Source organism: Hippocampus comes, unplaced genomic scaffold (assembly GCF_001891065.2).
Source record: "Hippocampus comes isolate QL1 unplaced genomic scaffold, H_comes_QL1_v1.1 scaffold7, whole genome shotgun sequence".
NCBI classification, from domain to species: domain Eukaryota; kingdom Metazoa; phylum Chordata; class Actinopteri; order Syngnathiformes; family Syngnathidae; genus Hippocampus; species Hippocampus comes.
The window spans coordinates 2,573,236-2,592,792 of record NW_017842060.1 but is presented as its reverse complement, the minus strand read 5'-3'; the positions used below and the strand labels follow the sequence as shown (position 1 = coordinate 2,592,792).

Here is a 19,557-nt window from a genome sequence, read left to right as displayed (position 1 = left end):
TTTTTTTTCCTCCAAGTGTGAGAAAAAAATGTCATTATTAATACATAATCTCGATCTGTAGTAATAAAATTATGAATGTAAAAATGAAGGAACTAATCAGGCGATCTGTAGTAATAAAATTATGAATGTAAAAATGAACTAATCAGGTTTGATCTTAAATGCTTTTTGTTATCTTTACAAAACGTTGCTTTGTGGTTGCCATTTTTGTCTGTTCACCAACAGCTGAAACCATTTTTTTTTTAGTTTGAAATTTTGCTGCAGACACTGATCAACTTAAAAACAACAAATGCCAGAAAAGATCGTACAGTCTATGGCTATTTTTTTTTTTTTGAAGGCTAACTACTTGCCAATGTCCTACAACCCGCTGGATTTTCCAGCTTGGCAAACTGTCGAGAAAATCAGCTCTATTACGAACATCTGACCTGCTTCTGTTTTACATTTTTGCAACCAACAATAAAAGAAAAGAGCACAGTCATTTGTTATGTTGTGACGCATTTTGGTTGGCGAGACCAGGATATAGAGCGGGGAAAGCCAGCTATGGGTGTGAAAGCAGTCAGAAATGATGCTGATGTCATGTGTGTGTGTGTGTGTGTGTGTGTGTGTGTGTGTGTGTGTGTGTGTGTGTGTGTGTGTGTGCGCGCAGGGTTAGAGGTTATTTGCGTTGGTAAAGATCAAGTCGGCATGAGCCAACCACCAAGTTGTGATCTCATTGGAATGGCAGTTCAGTCGCCAAGGAGATCCAGGGCGTGTGTGTTTGTAAAAAATAAACGTGTGTGTGTGTGTGTGTGTGTGTGTGTGTGTGTATAAGGGAAGATCACAGAAAATTAAGGCGTGGAAAAGAAAAAGTGGAAGCATGTAACAAGCCTCTTCTTGTGTGTGTGAAGATGAGAGCGAGAAGGGAATGTGGACTAATAAGCGTTTCCGCCGGCCTTTTTGTCACCGTATCCGGCATGCCAGATGGACGCAGGAGAAACTTGACGGTATTTTGATGTGCTTGGACTGAAACGCAAAATCCTGCAGCGTTTCAAACGCCCAAAAGCTTCAGTCGCTAACTTGTCCATCATCTTTTTTTTTCTGACATTATGAAGACAGTGGTACCTTAGCTTACTCATCAGTGTGCCAATTTACACATTTTCCAAGTTTTAGGATTAAACAAAACAAACCAAAAAAAAAGTAAAAACAAAAACTTACAACTGTGCTTTTTCAAATCATGTCGTCTACTTTCCTTTCTTGAGCAGTGTGCAGGTTACCAGCGGGTGAACATTTCTTTACTAGCTTAATGCTAACGGGTGAGTCTCTCGAGACAGACGAACAAAACTTGCATCGGTATTTGCGGTCATTATAAACAGGTGATATTTGAAATAAAATGGATCATCAATAGATAGAGAAAGAACATACACCTATATATAATATATATCTAAATATATACATTCTTCATGCTCTGCAAAAATGACAATTACTGCTACTTGATTGCGACTTCTTTGCCAAAGAGAAGGTGAATACATTTACATCAATGTCCATTGATTAAAAGCAAAAAATGTTGCACAAAATGTTAATTCTTCACTTTTACTTTTTTTTTTTTTTTTTTTTTAATAACGTTTTTAATACAGACAAGCTGACACAGTGACCCATTCTCCCAGGTCCGAGCCTGGGGCAAATGCTTCATGTCATGAGAGCAGTGAGGAGTAGTCTCTCTGAAACACTCCGACGGGCAACAGATCACATACACGCGAGACAACCGCTGCTGCTTAACGACCAATGTTGTTCGGTTTGCAGCCACTTCTACACAAGTCGGCTATTACAATTTCAAGAGAAAAGAAAAAAGTAGCATTTCGGGATGGTTTCAAACTGACACGAGAGAATGCAAAGTGCATTTCAAGGCACAATTGGAAACAAAGCAAAAAGTAGAGTTGGGTATCTGTGCGGCTCAACAAAATCACGTTATTTCATCAAAATCCAGAAATTCTCCTCCACTAAATATGACTTCAAGGAGCCGGCATATGGACTGTCTTTTATGATCAAAATATTTTACATTTTTTCAAGATATTTAGAAACCAAACGGTTAAATGATAACTAGAAAGATAACACACTATTTCAGGCCGTTTATAATTACCAGAAGGCGTCGGAACTGTCTCATTACAATTAATTTTGGAAATCAAATGATCGTCAGTGGTTTGGCTCATTTGGGTCGTCGGTATGTTAAAATGTAGACAAATACATTAAGATGTCTGAAGAAATATCGCAATGTCACAGTGGCATTTTTTAGCTTTGTCTTTTTTTTTAAGGATTATGAAGGTCTTCATGCTAGAAAAATCACATTTAAAAGCACCACTGTTATGTGGATTAAACTGACCCCTAATTTTTTCCTCAAATCTATACAAAAATGTGTGATTGATTCCAAACTTTCTTTTTCTTCTTTTTTATGCTGTATTTGTGAGTAATTTAACCTGCCCATCTTCTGTAAAATGTTTTTCGTGAAAAAAATACTAAATTTGATTTCATGTGGGCTTTAAAAAAAAAAAAAAAAAAAAAACTTTCATTACAACATCCCAGCATCCAGTCACCGTGTCCGCAAATCAACTCCGGGACGGGTCCACCTTTTGCCCTCCACCCACGAGTTGCGAAACCCGAGAATATCGCTGCTTAGCACGGTGCGTCAAATCGATGACAAAGTCCGTGCGCATTTTCGCCATTTAAAAAAAAAAAAAAAAAAGCATCCACTCGAGTGCCGTAGCCGCCACCCGTCCGCGGCATGAAACCAATGTGTGCTTTTCGCGAGGCGAGAACTCCAAATCGGCGTGGCGACTATCCAAATAAATACAAGCGCGGGGCCTCGCTGGGCTGCTGAAGCTCTGCGCCACGCCGCTCTCCGCAGTGACCGAGCAACCTGACCCACGAGTGGCGCGTCATTAAAAAATGCTCAAAATAACAATAATAATAATAATAATAATAAAACAGCGAGGCGACGCAGCGACTCACTTTGTAGAAAATCATCTTCAAAGTGCCGTAGAACCCCATGGTGCTGCTTTTTTGGGAGCCGGCTGGTGCTTCCTTGCTGCTCAGTGACGCTGGCCGGAGTGTAGCGGTGTTTCTGCGGGGGCGGTGGCGGGGCTGTGACGGCGTGAGGCCGGCGGCCGACTCGCAGGTAGATCCGACGCCGCCTCGGCTGTGAACATGCTCGGGCAAGTCACCCTCTCGCCCGCGTCGCTTTCAGTAGTACAAAATTCCCCCCGAGCGATGGCATCGAATTCAACGCGAGGAGGGGAAAACTCGCGAAGATGAGCTCCACTCGGACGCCGGGAAACGAAACGAGACTGGCGTCCGTGTCGACGACGCGATACGGCGGTGGTGGACCGGAGGCTCGCGCACCGCCGTGCAGAGGAGTGATCACCAAAGAAGGGGAGGAGGAGCGGAAAGTAGCGAGCAGGCGGAACAGAGAGCGAGTGTGCGTCCTCGTCTTCCTCTGCGCACGCTGCAAAAACACGACTCCTCCGCATGGGTCGTATTAGAGCCTCCCCAGTGGAGAGGAATGGTGCAGTCCGGCGTTCAGCGCCCTCTCGCAGGATTTGCACGCGTGCCGGATTGGAGGACGGACTCCTATACCTGGACCACCACTTGTTGAGCAAGCAACCGATGCACGTACCACGCCCTAAAAACTGCCCTCCCTTCCCCAAACATTGCTGTGTTTACGCGGAGGAAATGGTGGGGAAAAGATCATGTTGAAAGAGCACGTGAGGCAAAGATGAGCAACTGGCAGCTCGTAGGTCATTCATTGTTTTGTTTTGTTTTTTTTTGGAAGAAAAAATTACTCGGTGGTCCTAAATTGTAGCAAAAGTGTTGATCACTCGATGACATTCGTCGCTCAAGACCACTTAGAAGATTGGATTTCGTGAGAGAAGATCGATTGTCGAGGAAATGGTGTCTTTCCAGTGAAAGAGGAAGCAGATTATATGTTGACAAAATGTTAACACAAACCTATCTGCCCAGTTTGTTTGGAGACGCTTGCGGCCATGAAAAGTTGCCGCGACAACACGAATCTCAAAATTACCGTACACGCAGCATTTTCTTTTTCCACAAGACCAGTTGACAGTGCGTTTGACGTGCATGAGGCGCAAGAGAGCCCTTGCGCATAGTTTTTTCCCCCCACAGCATGCAGTTATTTTTTTGTTTGCTTCGAAGCCTTCGTAATTGAGGAATGGCATTAAAATAAATTAAAACACTATTCGGTACATTGGTTCAATTTAAAAAAAACGGACATTTTCTGTCCTCATTTAAAAGTTTCATTTTGTCATACATCTGGTTAGGAAGCACGTGTTCCGATGCTGACAAAAAAAAAAAAATAAAAGGTTTTGGTTTTGTTTTTTGTTTTTTGAAAATAAATTAAAACACTATTCGGTACATTGGTTCAATTAAAAAAAAACGGACATTTTCTGTCCTCATTTAAAATTTTCATTTTGTCATACATCTGGTTAGGAAGCACGCGTTCCGATGCTGACAAAAAAAAAAAAAAAAGGTTTTGGTTTTGTTTTTTGTTTTTTTCATTTTCCAGGCAGTCATCGTGAGTACTTGTACTTAAGTGCATTGCCATGCCAATATTTGTTCAAGACTGCATCTCTTTGCATTTGGATCAGATGTTTGTGCACCAAGAAGAGTCAACAATGTGCAAACTTCCACAATGCATCGGATGACTCCATGAAACACGGCAGAAACGAGCTCGCCGCTGCAGACGGGATGGCGGAAAGTCTCCTAATCTATCAGCGCAGTTCGTCTTGTTGGTGGCACCTGCTTATTTGCACACAAATTCAAACGGGCCAATATGAGCCGTTGGCTGTGGCAGGTGACAGTCGACTGATGGTTGACCACGTAACGTGCAAGATGGCTCCGTCGCTCTGACTACTGACAGGTAAAAAGAAGTTTTGGACACTAAGGGTGCATTGATGGAGTTTTTTTTTCTTTTTGTGTTTTTGAAATGTTAATTTTGTGATCTGCATCTTAAAACACTTTTTTTTTTTCTTTTTGTGTTTTTGAAATGTTCACAATTTTTGTGATCTGCGTCTTAAAACACTTTTTTTTCTTTTATGCATTTTTACTGAGGATGAGACTCAGATTATTTTGGCGTTTTATAGTGTTTTTGCTGTAGGTGACATTTTTTGTTGTTGTATTTGAATGACTGATTTTGACTTTGTTCGCAGCAATTTTAACACTTTCATGCACCAATAATGATAACCGGTAACCTGATGACACGTTAAGCCGTCCACTGTCGTAACCGCTGTCCCTGAAAGGGTTAAAGTGGTCTACAAATAAGAATTTACTATTTTTACTCGTTAGAAACATGCTTGAGCAATGCGACAAAGATTTTTTTTTCCCCTTCTAATTTCCGGAACGCCACGTTTCAGCCGAAACAAGGTCGCGCTCAGAGATTTGCGTGACAAAAGACGGAATCGGTAATAGCTGGTAGCTCCGTTTTTCATTCCGTTTCATGATGGAGTAGTTATCGAATCCGACGTCTTTACTACGTATGTAAACATTGAGGCGCAAGTGATGCACCTCCGCTGAACAAGCGATACGACATTTGTCTCTGGACTCTACTCGATACGAAATGGCTCCAAATTGGAGTGTCCAAATGACTGCTGATAATTGCTAACGCTGACCTCTGCCCGCCTATTTCCCCCCTTCCCCCTTCCCCCCCTCCCATTTTGCATCTGCCATGCTTGGAATGAGGCTCACACTTCAGCTTGTTTTATTATTAGGGACCTATTCAAAGCGGGGGGACCCCCACCCACCACCCACCCGAACGAGGACAATCGCACAATGACGAGCTTCGGTTTAGTGATGCGTCGCTGCCCGAGAGGTATTCCGGCCTCAAGTTCACCGCCCGGCCTTAAACATTAGCTGAAGAGAGGTCCATTCTTCACGCCGAGTTGGAAGGTTTCCCACCGGCACGATTTGGGACGGCAAGAAGTGCTGCCGTCTCTCGCTCGACAGCTGTTTTAGAAGATCATTCACTCCCTGTGTCACTGAAAGAGTATTCCATCGATTTTTTTTGAAGTGGCATCCAGAAAGAAACGACATCTTGATATCACAGCAATGCTCTTTGCTTCAAATTCAAAGCATGCAGCATGAAAAAGAAAGGAGTAGTATTTTCGCAGTCGATTTTTGTACTTTTTTTTTTTTGTTATTGCGGGCAAATGTCAATTTGTCAAAAGACCTGAAGGTGCTCCTTGGAGGCGGGGCCTGCGAGGGAGACCACCATGAATCTGCGTTGTTTTAAGTTAACAGTGCTGACTTCACATTTGACTAGGTGACATTTATGGTGATAGTAGCCATAACCGGTTCATTTTTTACACGTGGCAATGGCGTTATGTCATTTTTAGTAGATGCCTCGGTGCTTTAGGAGTTGTTGCCATGAAATAAAGAGATCGAAAAGTACCTCCTCATTTCCCCAAAATATTCCTACCTCCTCCCACATGGCTCCTCTGTCAATATAAGATGATAAAATGAGTCGCTACATGTGGACCACATCTAATTTCTATGGGAGATTTTGGCAAATTGTTTTTTGGCAAACAGCAATGCTTCCCAGCCTTTCTGAGTCAAGGTATACTTAACAAAATCTTATAGCACACCATGAAACGCAAATGTCACAATGACACACACACAGACACGCACACAAATGATGATCTCTATGTACAATTGTATTCAAAATAACAGTAGCCCAACTTGAAACGCAAATGTCACAATGACACACACACAGACACGCACACGCACACAAATGATGATCTCTATGTACAATTGTATTCAAAATAACAGTAGCCCAACTTGATAAACCTTATCAATCTCCGTTTTTGGTAGAAATTCTATTACCACGCGGCAAACAATTAACCAGTAGGTGTAGTCGAGTCATGTGGATTCTTGTTTGGCATAATCATATGTTCTACATTTTACGCCGTCGCTGCAGTATTATTAAAGCACTTTTTTTTTTAGTGACACTTGGCTTTTTTGGGGAGAGTAAGTGACCAACAGACAGGTCAAATATTTGAAGCTGGGTGTCGTTAGCTGTCGTCGGAGCGATTCAGGCGCGCACAGAACGGCTTTGAAGGCGCTGGGTGCATCAGACAAGACGGCGGTGTGAAAAGGCCACCTCGTCGCCCAACCTTTACACAGCGCATCGGAATGCCTGGCATGCAGGAGAGGCCTCGCCGTGGCCTTTCAATGGGCCAGCCTCTCCTTTGTCGCTCTCCTTCTGGCCCTTTTGTAAAGCCTTAACCACCTCATCCATCTATTCCCCCCCCCCCCCGATACTTGAACTGCTGCAAATCAAAACCTAAGTCGCACCGGTCACACCTACATAAACCCAGCAAAGCAAGTTGGGTGATCCTTTCATGCAGTAGAGGTTATGTGGAAACGCTCATTAACAAGAGCAGCGAGGTCGGACGGCTTCTGGGAAATTACAAATGCTAACGTTTTAGCTTTAACACACACAGCCTGCAGCTAATCCTCGGATATTAGGTACTCCCAAAAGGATAGCGTTCGTGTTTTAGGAATAAATTAGACTTTCTTAACCCTACAGGCGTCCTCTAAATCTATTTTAAGGACATCTGAGGACATTCACATGAAAATATACAAACTCATTTGTCTCAAAAGTTTCACCTTCCCCAAAGACTACTGTAATAGGATTTTTATCTTCCATTTGAAATAGTTGAGTGTTGGAAAATTGAAAAAAAAAATTTCAGCCTGAAAATCCAAGCAAAATGAACCACAACAACAAATAAAATACAATTCATCGGAATCAGCCATCGTTGTCGTTTACATTTGCCTGAAACGCTGTTGAGGTCGCAGATGGGATAATCCGAGTAGGATAAATCTGAATTCCCACCATCCATGAATGCGGCATAAGGCCAATTTAAGAGTCCAAAATGAACCTAACATGCATGCCTGTGTACATGCGTGGGAAAGGTCTTGTGAAGTAGGACTCCAAAGAAACATTTCTATTTTGGCCAACGTCAGACGCAACAGGTATGGCATACGGACACACAAAGTGCATGTTTTGTTGTTATTAGTTTATTCGATAGGTTTGGTTGTAAGCGAAAGCAAAAGGCGATCATACATTTTGACGGGTTCAAAGTCATAACGACCCTCCAAGGGGAAACCACAACGTATAATGTAGCCCGTGACAAAAATGAGTGCGACGCTGCTGTTTTAGACCATTAAAAAGGTAAGCACGCTCCGCCCCCCCCCAAAAAAACATTTCCAAAATTCAAATAGCTGACTTCCATGCATTATTTCTTCACTCTCTAAAGTGTCGTTACCGTATTTTCCGCACTAAAAGGCGGCCCTAAAAGCCTTCCATTTTCTTAAAAGCTCACGGCACGCCTTAAAATCCGATGCGCCTTGTGTATGGTCATTACGGTAATATTTCGACCCCAAAACGGCTCCTTGCTCGATACATGCTGACAACGCAGAGTTCAAATTTAAGGCGATCGGTTACGCAGTTGAACACGGAAATAGAGCAGCGGCAAGAGAGTTAAACGTTAACGAGTCAATGTAATAACTTGCTGTTGGTTCAGTGAACTGTGTTGCTTTATTTAAATAAGTTTTACTGACATCTGATTGTTCTGTTGGTGTTTCTTTGAGCGTAGCTCCAGCTAGTGGATGCATTGTAGATTGTGTCTTATAATGCGCCCAATGTATGAAAAAAAAAAGACAAAATAGGCCATTCATTGAAGGTGCGCTTCATAATCCAGTGCGCCTTTTAGTGTGGAAAATATGGTACTGTACTGTAATATCCGTGTGTTGGATGACTCTAAAAACCCGCAGGTTTGTGGCACACTTGTAAGTCCAGGTACTCATGCACGCTAAAATGCTCCTCCATGTTTAATCCCGTTACGATGAGAGGCTTTTTTTTTTTTTTTTGCAGGTGGTTGCGATTTGAGCTGTTCACAACCCATTGTGGTATTGAGGAGAGGCGGAAGTTATGGAAATGTGTCTATGATGCGCCCGGTGATTCCTGGCTGGGTCATCAACATTTACACAAGCATGCATAAACCCTCTTTAATCATCACAAATTACACACATTGCTGCGCCTGCTGGCTGTTGACTTTGAAAATGATAATCCAAAAACCATTTGAGGAAAAAAAAAAAAAAAAACATTTCAGAGCGTTCTGACAGTCTTGCCTTGACCCCCAGTTCAATCTCGCTAGCTTTGAAGAGTTTCACAGAACGTATTTTTTATGACCAAAAGACACCCATAAAAGTCTTGCTTCTTCTCCAAAGCCGAATGATACGGGTCGCCTCGTGTAGGCACCGAGTTCCAAAATCTGCGAATGCTGTTGTGCGACTCCGATGAGGGATCCGCTCGACTGATGTTGCGCCGACGCATTACTTACATCGAGGAAAGGCGGACGTAACTGAGGACAGCACGCGGACATTTAAGTGGGATGGGGTGGGCATAATTTGAAGGTCTTCATCGTAAAATACTGCCCCCACATTTGTGAAACTAATGAATCCAACTCGAATAAGGTAATGAGGCATTGAGCACGGTTTGGGAAATATAACGAGCGTTTGACAGCGCGGCAACGCAAATGGATCAGAGTGAAGAGGTCGGGTGACCTATGTTGATGCCCAATCCAATTCCAGCCAGTGAAGGATCCGTTTGATCTCGTTTAGATGTGTCCACCCGGCGCGCTTGTAGAGCAAAAGGTTCTTGTCGAAAAGTGCCCCCCATTTGAGATTAGCGCTATCTCTGATGGGCCACCTGCAAAGCGGCTGATAGCAAACCCAGCCTGACTTGACTTGAAATGACACAATTTGGCCACCAGAGACTACACAGGTGGAAGGAGGAGATGGCAAGTCAAGCAAGGTGAAAAATTGGAATATCTTCGTCAGGCATCTTCTTTTTGGGGGGGATGAAGTAAAATGATGCAACGTGCCGCAAGTATCACTGAGACGATAAATGGCAATGATGCAAGAGCGACAAACACGTTTGGGAGAATACGCTGAAACGATTCGACTATAGTGATGGTGATTGCGGCTGTCTGATGAGAAAGCTTGGATTTAGATGAGATTTTTTTTTAACAATGGTAAGAGACAGGAAGTGTGACTTGTTCGTGCGAGGGCCTCGCGTTTCGGCCGTAAACGGCCTCAAGCTAGTAGATGTCACGGCTCGCAATGTTTTGGAAAGACATCCAAATTGTGAACTCATTTTTAACGGCAACACTTTATCAGCGCAGCAGAAAAAACAAATTGGCGGAACGATTCAGACTGCTGCACTTTGTTTCGTAGAAAGATGACAATGGGCTGCTCTTAAAAAAAAAAAATTAAAAAAAATTTAAAAAAAAATAAAAAAAGAACATAGGGATGCTGCACTTTCCTTTAAAAAAAACAAAAAAAAAACCAAAAACACTCTTGGACCTCTAACTTGTCAACGAGTTTGAACTGAACCATAATGTTAAAGCTGAGGTATGTATAGAAGGACTGAAACATTTTTTGTTAATTAAAACTAATAAGCTATATATGAAAAAACAATAATAAAATGATAGTACTCAAAAAATGTTTAATAAAGATAAACTAACCATAGCTAAAATGGCCTTTTGGGTTTTTTTTTGTTTTACTTTCATACAGAAGCTTTCAGGGAATTTGAAAAAGTATTTATTTCTGTACTGGATGAATGTACTGAAGTAGTAAGTTCAAAAAGTTGTTTTGGAATTGTAAATTACTTGATTACACGGGATTAAAAAAAAAAAAGTCTAAATAAAATAAAAAACGAAATACAAATGAAAAATCCCCGGAACCATTACAGCCCAGTTGCAGACAAATTACTGACACTAAAAGGAAATATTTCCATATAAAACTGTTTTGCAAGTTACATGGCTGTCATGTCGATCAGCCAGTACAGAAAGGAGGTGACAAACAATTTATACTACAACAGCACAGGTACCCTTTTAAGAAAAATAAATCAGAGCCCATTTTTGAGCTTGCATTTGCGATAAAAATGAGTATAGCTTACACTGCAAAACAAATAAAAAAAGTGGAAACGGCTGGATGCGGCACTTTTTGTCAGGCTTCGTTGCAATCTTTCCATCCTCAATCGTGTTTGTGACGCAAACTGTGTTCCTACAGCCGCGAACGCCTACGCGCTAAGAGTACACATCAGGCATCGTCTTCCTACCTCGTATCGAAAACAAACACGAGGTCAGACCTACGGCAGGCCAGTTTGAATAGAGCTCGTAGGTGGTGCCGTTCATTCAATTGTTAGCTCAGACGGCACAAACAATAGAAGAATGCACACAGTTTAATAATGCACCACCAACTCCCAGGCATGGGCGAATTTCTCATGGCCTTTTGCTCACCAGACTTAGTTTAGTTCTGGATAAGAGTAAAAACAAAGCCAGTTCGCACTTTGAAGAAGGGGGAAGAAGAAAAAAAAAAAAAACTCAACAATGTAAATGTGCAGTTATCGTCCCTGACCGCCATGACACTTAATCTCAGCGCACCGCAGTTTGGGAATCCCTGGGCTAAAGCAAGCTAAGCAGGATTTATGGAGCGGCTGCATCACCGAGGCAGCAGATGGCACGGAAAAAGGGGGAAACGTGCCCTTCTATTTCAATGATGCAGTCTCAAAAGCATTCAGAGTTTGCCTTTAAATCAGGGGCGGGCAGACACATGCGTTTATCTTGGTAGGACCCCAGGAAATGGCCATATTAAACCTAAAATGGCTACTTCAAAACAAAATGTCAGACTTACGTTGTCTTTTCAGGTATGGCTTTTTGAGACTAAAGGCCTTTTGCGGGGGGTGGGGGGGGGGGCACTGAAGGAGCAGCGTATAAGGCCGACAGTGACCTGGTGCAAGCTTCCCCATATTTGGAAGTGCTTGAGGAAAAAGCCAGGAAGGACCAGTGTGGCTTTTTCTGTTGGTTGGTCGCTTGCTGCTCGCACTCTGAAATGACTCCAGCAGCCCTTCTCCGATTGGATGCGCCTTCTGATACGTTGGCGCTACGCCCCAATTAACAATTTTTTGTAATTCAAGGGTGCGTTGTGCACCACTGTCCTCGTAACCTCGTAACACAAACACAATGAATGGATTCGTAGGCAGCATGCTGCACCTTTATAAGCACGGTGTGAAAATGTCTGAGCATTTCCCATTTACAAAAACAAACATCCCCGCAATTTGGTATCAACTGGTTGAAATTTAGTCGTGACTTGGCAAAATCTCTCAAAGTTTCTTCGAAGGACCCCAGTAGATGGCCAAAATGATCCAATAATTGCCAATTGAACCAAAATGGCAGACTTCCTGCGGCTTTTCAAACATGGCTTCTTGCTTTCTTTTTGTCGGTCTACTCATGCTCGACATGACGATCAAATTTCATGTCGATAAAGGGAATTTGGCCCAAATTCTGCTGGCCACGACTGAGCTAAAATGGCCGCTTCATATCAAAATTGCAGACTTCCTGTGTCTTTTCCCTTAGTTTCTTGAAAATTTTTTGTGGGTTTACTCATGATCACGATTGATCAAATTTCCTGTTCAGTGAAACCAGTTTTGGGGGCTGGATTTTCGAGTTCAAGGTGGGATGGTTACACCAAGCCAAAATGACCAGGATAAACCAAAATAGCCGATTATTGAGACTATTTGGTGCGTTATGAGAGACTTACCTGTCAAATTTTGAGGATAAGTAAAGCTGAATTATGCAAAAAGATTTGTATCATTAAACATCTGCCATACCTGCCAAATTCCACGTCAAGTTAAAACACATAAAGGTTCTGAAATTTGGGCGTGATTTACAACAACATGCTGACTCTTAGGAGCTTTCGAGAATGGGGAAAGCCCTCAAAAAATAAATGACTCCAACTGTGACAAGCGCCCGAGGGGCTCCATCTGCTGCGGTTGCGTCGCGAACCGCATCCGGTAAGGACAGCTGTATGGTAATGTGCATGAGAGGCCGGAGGATTGGCGGGCAGACGACACGAACAAGGAGCACCCTTCACAGCGGGGGCGATTTGGCAGATTACACATTCAGGAAACAAATAAAAGGCAGCAGACATCGATGCGCCAAATCTGACAAAGACGCGGCCGCCGGGCAGAGAAACTATCAAGTGATGAGAATAGAAAGACTTATGGAGAACGAATCGGATACCGTTTCTTGTTATTGCTGGTATTCGTTCCAAAATACATGTCAAGAGAACCATGATAAAAATAAGTGCAAATTAAATTGTGATCTCAATAACTACGAAAACAAAACAAAAATGAGATTGTTCAACCCGACTTTTTTTGCGACACACCCCAAAAGATGAAACGGCCATCGTGTGCGAGATTACAAAACGCCAGCATAGCATGTCGACGTCTCCACCTGACAAAAGTTCAGTTCACCAAGCCTTTAAGAATGAGTTCAGCATTTTTTATTTTTCAACCATGACATGTGACATCATGCAAGACGTCAGCACAACGTGACAGGCATCGCTCCGCTCCACAAGAGCTCAGATCAGCAAGCATCAGACAACTCCGAGCGGATCCTTTTCTTTCTTTGAGGTAGGGGGGGCTTTTTTTGGGAGACACTTATTCGAAACGATGTCGAGTCGTCGCGATCGAGGTTTCGAGAAACCAGCATACCGTGCCGGATGTCAGCTCACCTCACGAGAACCCAAGTTGCACTGCAGTCTCTTCTCTGGAGTCTGTTAGGTTCCCCCCCGCCCCCAAACACCAAGTTTTTTTTCTTTTTTTTTTTTAATGTGACAACTACTGCAGCTACACTGCTTTTTATTTCCCTCCGGCGGCACGAGAGCAGTCAGCCTGACTGATGTCGGACATTTGAGAGTGGAAGGCAGCGCTGGCTGGGAGCGCCGAGCAGACTCAAATCAAATCAATACTTGAACAGGCCAAGCGAGCCGCAGATCTCATCCCGACGCCGCCGGGATGACGGAGGACAGGCAAGGGGGCGTGGGCGACAGGAGGAGGACCCCGCTACTAACCCCCGTAACGAACCACCCCCCCGGCACCCCCTCACCCTTCATCTGTAAACTTGTTGCCAGGCAACAAGAGTCTCTCCACGTTGGACCTCCAGGCTGCAGTGAGCGCCTCTGGACTCATCCAGGGATAAGGCTCCAGCTTGCTGTTTATGGCGAGGTGCACGGCTAGCAATTTAGTGAAGACGTTTAGCAGATAGTTCTGATTAAGGCTTCAATTTCATGGGGATAACACCCCGCCCCCCGCTCCTCCTCCAACCACTCTTCTCCAAAGACCAAAGATAAGATTTCATGCAGCTATTTCATGCCCCAACAGAGGGGAAACAATCTTTGAAGGAAACAGAATGAGTGTCTTAAGAGTATCGGCCGAGTTATCTGCCAGCGAATCAGACGATAAAACGGCTTAATTGTGATGTGCGGTACGGCAAAGCGGAATTTGCTAACAAGTGATTGGGATAAAAACTTTATCGGCCGTGTTTGTACAGTTGTGCCGACATCGGCACATAGAAAGTATCGCTATCTCTATGGTGACTGCATTTATGAAGAAATACGATCTATCCATTTTCTGAAGCACATCCTCATTTGGACAAGTGAGCTGGGGCCTATCGCGCCTGACGATGGTTTTGTCTTGTGATTCGAGTTTTATTTGCCTCTCCTAGGGAGGAAAAAAAAAAGAAGAAATTTTGTGTTTGTGATTTAAAAAAACAAACAAAAAAAAAACAAGCCCTCATGGAAACAGAGAAATAAAAATTCAAGACAATGTAATCCAATTCATTGTTCCACTGGAAGGTGGGATAATACTGGCGCAGTCGTGCAGACACAAATTAATAGGCTTCTGCGCTTACTTTGAGTCAATACATTTTGGAATATGAGTCAAGTTTCGCAGAGGATAAAGAATATGCCTGTGGGTATTCTTACATTATCTATTTAAATGTGTCGCTCCACCGTGTGTGCTCAAATACCGACTGCTTCTAAAACTGTGACCGCGGCTGCTAACGTTGGCAGGTCAGCATGCTAACATTCCCGTGTTAGCGGTGGTTTGCACCATTTGTTAGCGTAACGCGAAGCAAGATTTTGTATTTTGAATGAGAGTGAATTATTTTATTCAAATCAATTTTGCTCCACATTTTACAAAGACATTTGAACTTTTTTTTTTTTTTTACACTTCATCAAATGACGATCATTTGTCTGTTTTAAAAATCAAATACGGCCCTTGAGTGTAAACGTTTTCACAGCCCTGGTTTGAAGTGCGCTTCTTCGGGAATTTTGATGAAAATAAGTTTAAGAATTCCGGTCACTCTTTTAGATTGTTGGAAGGGATGGGAAAAAAAAGTATGTCTCCTTGAAATTAAAAATGGATGCGCTAACGAGGCAGGTGTTTTTCACGGCTGTCTTCTGGCTACCGAGCAGAAGTACATGCTGGCTACGAGGCTCTTCGGCGGGCCCGGTGGGCGTGCAGTCCCTCCACTTCGCCGCAATTAAAAAAAAAAAAAAGAGAGGCCAGGAGGACTAGATCAGCACTTCGTGCACTCTACTGTGGCGCGCTGATGTGGGGAGAGGGTGTGAAGGAAGGAGGCCCCGCGTAACATGAGGGGAGATGAAGCGTGAAGCGCATATGCGGGTGCGCAAGGAGCTTCAAGCAGGTGCGCCGCACGCAAATACCATAACCGAATCATGAGGCAACAACACCGGGCCTCGACCGCGTACTACACAACCAGGAAACCGTTTTACATAAACAACTATATATTGGGTAGTTGAATTAATTATTCAGCACAAACAAACCACTGTCACATGAGGCTAATCAATATTGTTAGTTAGCAGACTAGACTAAATCCTCGACCGCGTACTACACAACCAGGAAACCGTTTTCCATAAACAACTATATATTGGGTAGTTGAATTATTCAGCACAAACAAACCACAGTCACATGAGGCTAATCAATATTGTTAGCTAGCAGACTAGCCTAAAAAAATCAAACTGACTTGACGTCTCGCACAGACAAACAAATATTCGAGCAACTTAACTCCAACGCATATGAAAATACATTATTTAAGAGTTAATGTGAATAGCACCACGATTAAGCATCGTATCAAATTCATTGACGTCTCGCACAGACAAACAAATATTCGAGCAAATTAACTCCAACACATATGAAAATACATTATTAAAGAGTTAATGTGAATAGCACCACGATTAAGCAAGCTCACTCTAAAGCATCGTATCAAACTTCGAGCAACTTAACTCCAACGCATATGAAAATACATTATTTAAGAGTTAATGTGAATAGCACCACGATTAAGCATCGTATCAAATTCAAGGCCTGGGGGCCAGATCTGGCCAGCCACATCATTTTGTGTGGCCCGCGAGAGCAAATCAAACATGTCAACTTCCTTGATGCTTGTTAAAATCTCGACCAAAATTTAAAATTTTCATTTGTAATAAATAAGAGACATATCATAATAATTTTCTTGTTATCAAACCTCTCAGGACAGTAACTTGAAAATCTCGACCAAAATTTAAAATTTTCATATGTAATAAATAAGAGACATATCAAAATAATTTTCAAACAAACCCCTCAGGAGTAACTTGAACAATAGCTGAATAAACGGTTATTGACTTTTTTTAATTTGGTTTCAGTCATTATGGCTCTCCAAGGGAAACGGTAACCAAAATGTGGCCCACAAAAAAAATGAGTTGGACACCCCTGCTCTAAAGTAACACTTTTACTGATTTGGCCTGAGCACAAAAATAGCAAATAGTGGGGAGAAGTGCCAAAGGAAAAATCAAGTGAATTTGCGAATGCCGAACCGTGAATATGCGTTTTATGGGGGCATACAGTTTTTTTTTAATTGAAATATTTGGTGTAATTATGACTTTACTACGGCATGAGCATAGTTTAGTGATAGACTACAGACCCCGTTGTACATATTGAGCCCTTTGGCCTGCTATAACACCTAAAGCAAGATAAGGGTACTTTGAGCTCTCCTCTTGGCTGGGGGGAGGGACCATGAAGCGATATTTCTTTGAGGACAAATACGTTTATTGAGCGGGAGGTGAAAACCGGCCTGAGTCATGCTACTAAATATAGCGATAAAGGGCTGCCACTAGAGACCAACGGACAGCAAAGCGGAGGATGATTACGGATGCTTCTTGAATGAACCCGCCGACTTTGCGAGAAGATCCCGCTCAGTTTGTCAAACCACCGACGATCCATTGACATCCTCTTTCAACAACAATGGCTTTTCTTCCCAAATAAACATTTGGGATGATGAGGCTCCGGATACCATCATAAAAATTGGGATTGTTAAAGTGTCATGGCCATAAAAAGCACTTTATGACAGTTGTGAGGAGCCGTTGCCTTTTTCTCCGATGAAATTGTTGGATGTGGAGTATGTCGTCAGTCTTTGAGGACGTGCTCAAAGCTTTACGACCTGCAATGTTTACCTGACTTACATGCTTAATGCGTTCAGTGACTAAACTTAAAGATAATTCAACTTTGTGTATTTTAAACAACCGCGTAGGCTGTGCCACCTTAATGCTAAGATACAATGGGAAACTCCATAGGCACACGGGCTAACGATTAGCATCTATGGGTTGGTGGTGTCCCTTTAAGCAACGGACATTTTAGCACAAACTGCGTGCTGACAAATGCTGACAGACAGGACAATCGAATCTCGTAACAACATACCTCAAGGGACATAACTATCCCGTACATTATAACGGAACTTCATCGTAACAATTTTAAATAAAATGGCCACCAACTACGATGTAATGCAGTCTAAACATGTCAATTACAAATATGTGTAAATGAAGAAAAAATGTTTTTATAACACATGAAATAACTGTAGTGATCCTACTTCATTTCTGAAAACATTCAGTCAGCGAATGTTACTCGCCATCAGCAATGTAATGAAGTTTATAATAAAGTTTACATTATGAAGGCGTTTGTTGGAAGCAAAATCGGCAAATGGAAAATAAATTACGTGAACTAGCAACTATAACGATACTCAGACACATACTCTTTATCCTCTGCAAAGAACAACTAATAATATGGCAGCGAGAGGAGCGGAGTCTCCAAGTACAATTTTGGGCATTTGTCCACCGTCTGCTCTCATTTTATCAAGCGTGTGTATTGCTACAAAGGCTGAGAACACAGAGATTCGCATCATGCTAAAAGGCAATCTCTTCATTAAGTCGACGAGATTGTCCTCGGAAAGCTACGGGAACGCTAATGTGCTGAAAACCTGCCCCAGCTTTCAGATACATCTCTCAAATCAAATCGGACAACTTTGATTCAGTATGAGTGTCGGGCCACGCTTGACTGAAGAGCACCCCCCCCCTGCTCTCCACTACAAGTCAAACTTTTAACAAACTATTTCCTTTGATTGATCTTCAACATCGACCTTGTGACGAGTCACCCAAGGATGCCTGGAACATTGGCGCCTTCATTTTAACGCTCGAAGGACTCCTTCAAACTTACTTAATAATGCAGCGTTGAGAGTACACTCACGGTACAAGTGGAATATTTACCCAAGCTTTTAGATGGGAGGATCTGAGTGCGAGGGGGTTTGGGGGGAGCGATTGTGCTTGATGCGCATCTAATCAGTACAAACGTTACTTTGGCAGACTCAAATAAAGGAGACAGACATGAGGGGTGCGTGTTAAGTGGCCGCAATTGCACAAATCGGCAGCACTACATTGGCGGGAGGACCATACAAGTAGACATGTACAGCCAACGTATGACAGTGAAGATTCCCTTCTTGAAACATGAAGGACAAGCACAGAGCACTCTTACTATTGAGGCCATGCTGCCCCCTGGAGGCGAAAATGAAATATTTAGAGTCCCATGAAGCAGAGTGCTGTACCAGCAGAATCTGAAATACCAAAACGATCTACCAAAGGACCGTATTTTTGTCATATACGCGCATTCTGAAAGGGCGAAATTTTGCTGACCTGTGGTTTCAAAACAAATGGGTGGCAGCAAGACACGGAGGAGAGAAGAAAACATTTTTTTATGCGAGGGGTTTGTGGTGGGTATGTCAACCAGGTACAAGTTTAACACTCTTTACATACGATGATCCATAATCACAAACAAACTCGGTGGTCCGACAGCCCTGTGGCACTTTGCTGTGATAGATGCTGGCCCCATATGGGCCAGTGCAAATTTTATACAACTGACACATTTGATAAATTCAACATATTCATGCTTTTTACCAGAAATATTTTAAATATTACCCATTTAAATCGATTAAGCCATTTGACCGCATCTGGTCGCAGCACATAATCAAATGACTGGGCTCACATCCTCCATTCTCGAAATTTTCAGGTATTAGTGGCTGAGATGTCACATGTCAAATGAGATTTTATGCAATTACAAAATAATAAAAAAAAAAACCCCATCAGATGCAAAGCAACTAATTACACAAACATATCGTACTATATCACGAATATATGGGGCCAGTACCAGTTCTGGTACCTTTTTGACAGGCCACCACTCAAAAAGACTTCATGTCACACCCTAGTATTGATGGACAGTTAACTTGCAACTTTTAATAAAAATATTGACCGACCAAATTTCTTGCCAATATATATATATATATATAT

At 42.6% G+C, this 19,557-nt stretch overlaps 1 protein-coding gene across 3 annotated transcripts in view; it reads right to left on the bottom strand.

Moving 5' to 3' along the window:
- Window positions 1–19,557, bottom strand: part of LOC109511245 (F-box/WD repeat-containing protein 7) — a 51,257-nt gene that overhangs the window by 19,727 nt on the left and 11,973 nt on the right. The window contains exon 1 of one of the 3 annotated variants that reach the window (XM_019862150.1): window positions 2,980–3,797. The exons of the other annotated variants lie outside the window; for them this stretch is intronic. Coding sequence (XP_019717709.1) covers window positions 2,980–3,018 — 39 coding nt within the window. The 5' untranslated portion in view covers window positions 3,019–3,797. Of the gene's footprint in view, window positions 1–2,979; window positions 3,798–19,557 lie in introns of those variants that run through there. 3 annotated transcript variants of the gene reach the window in all.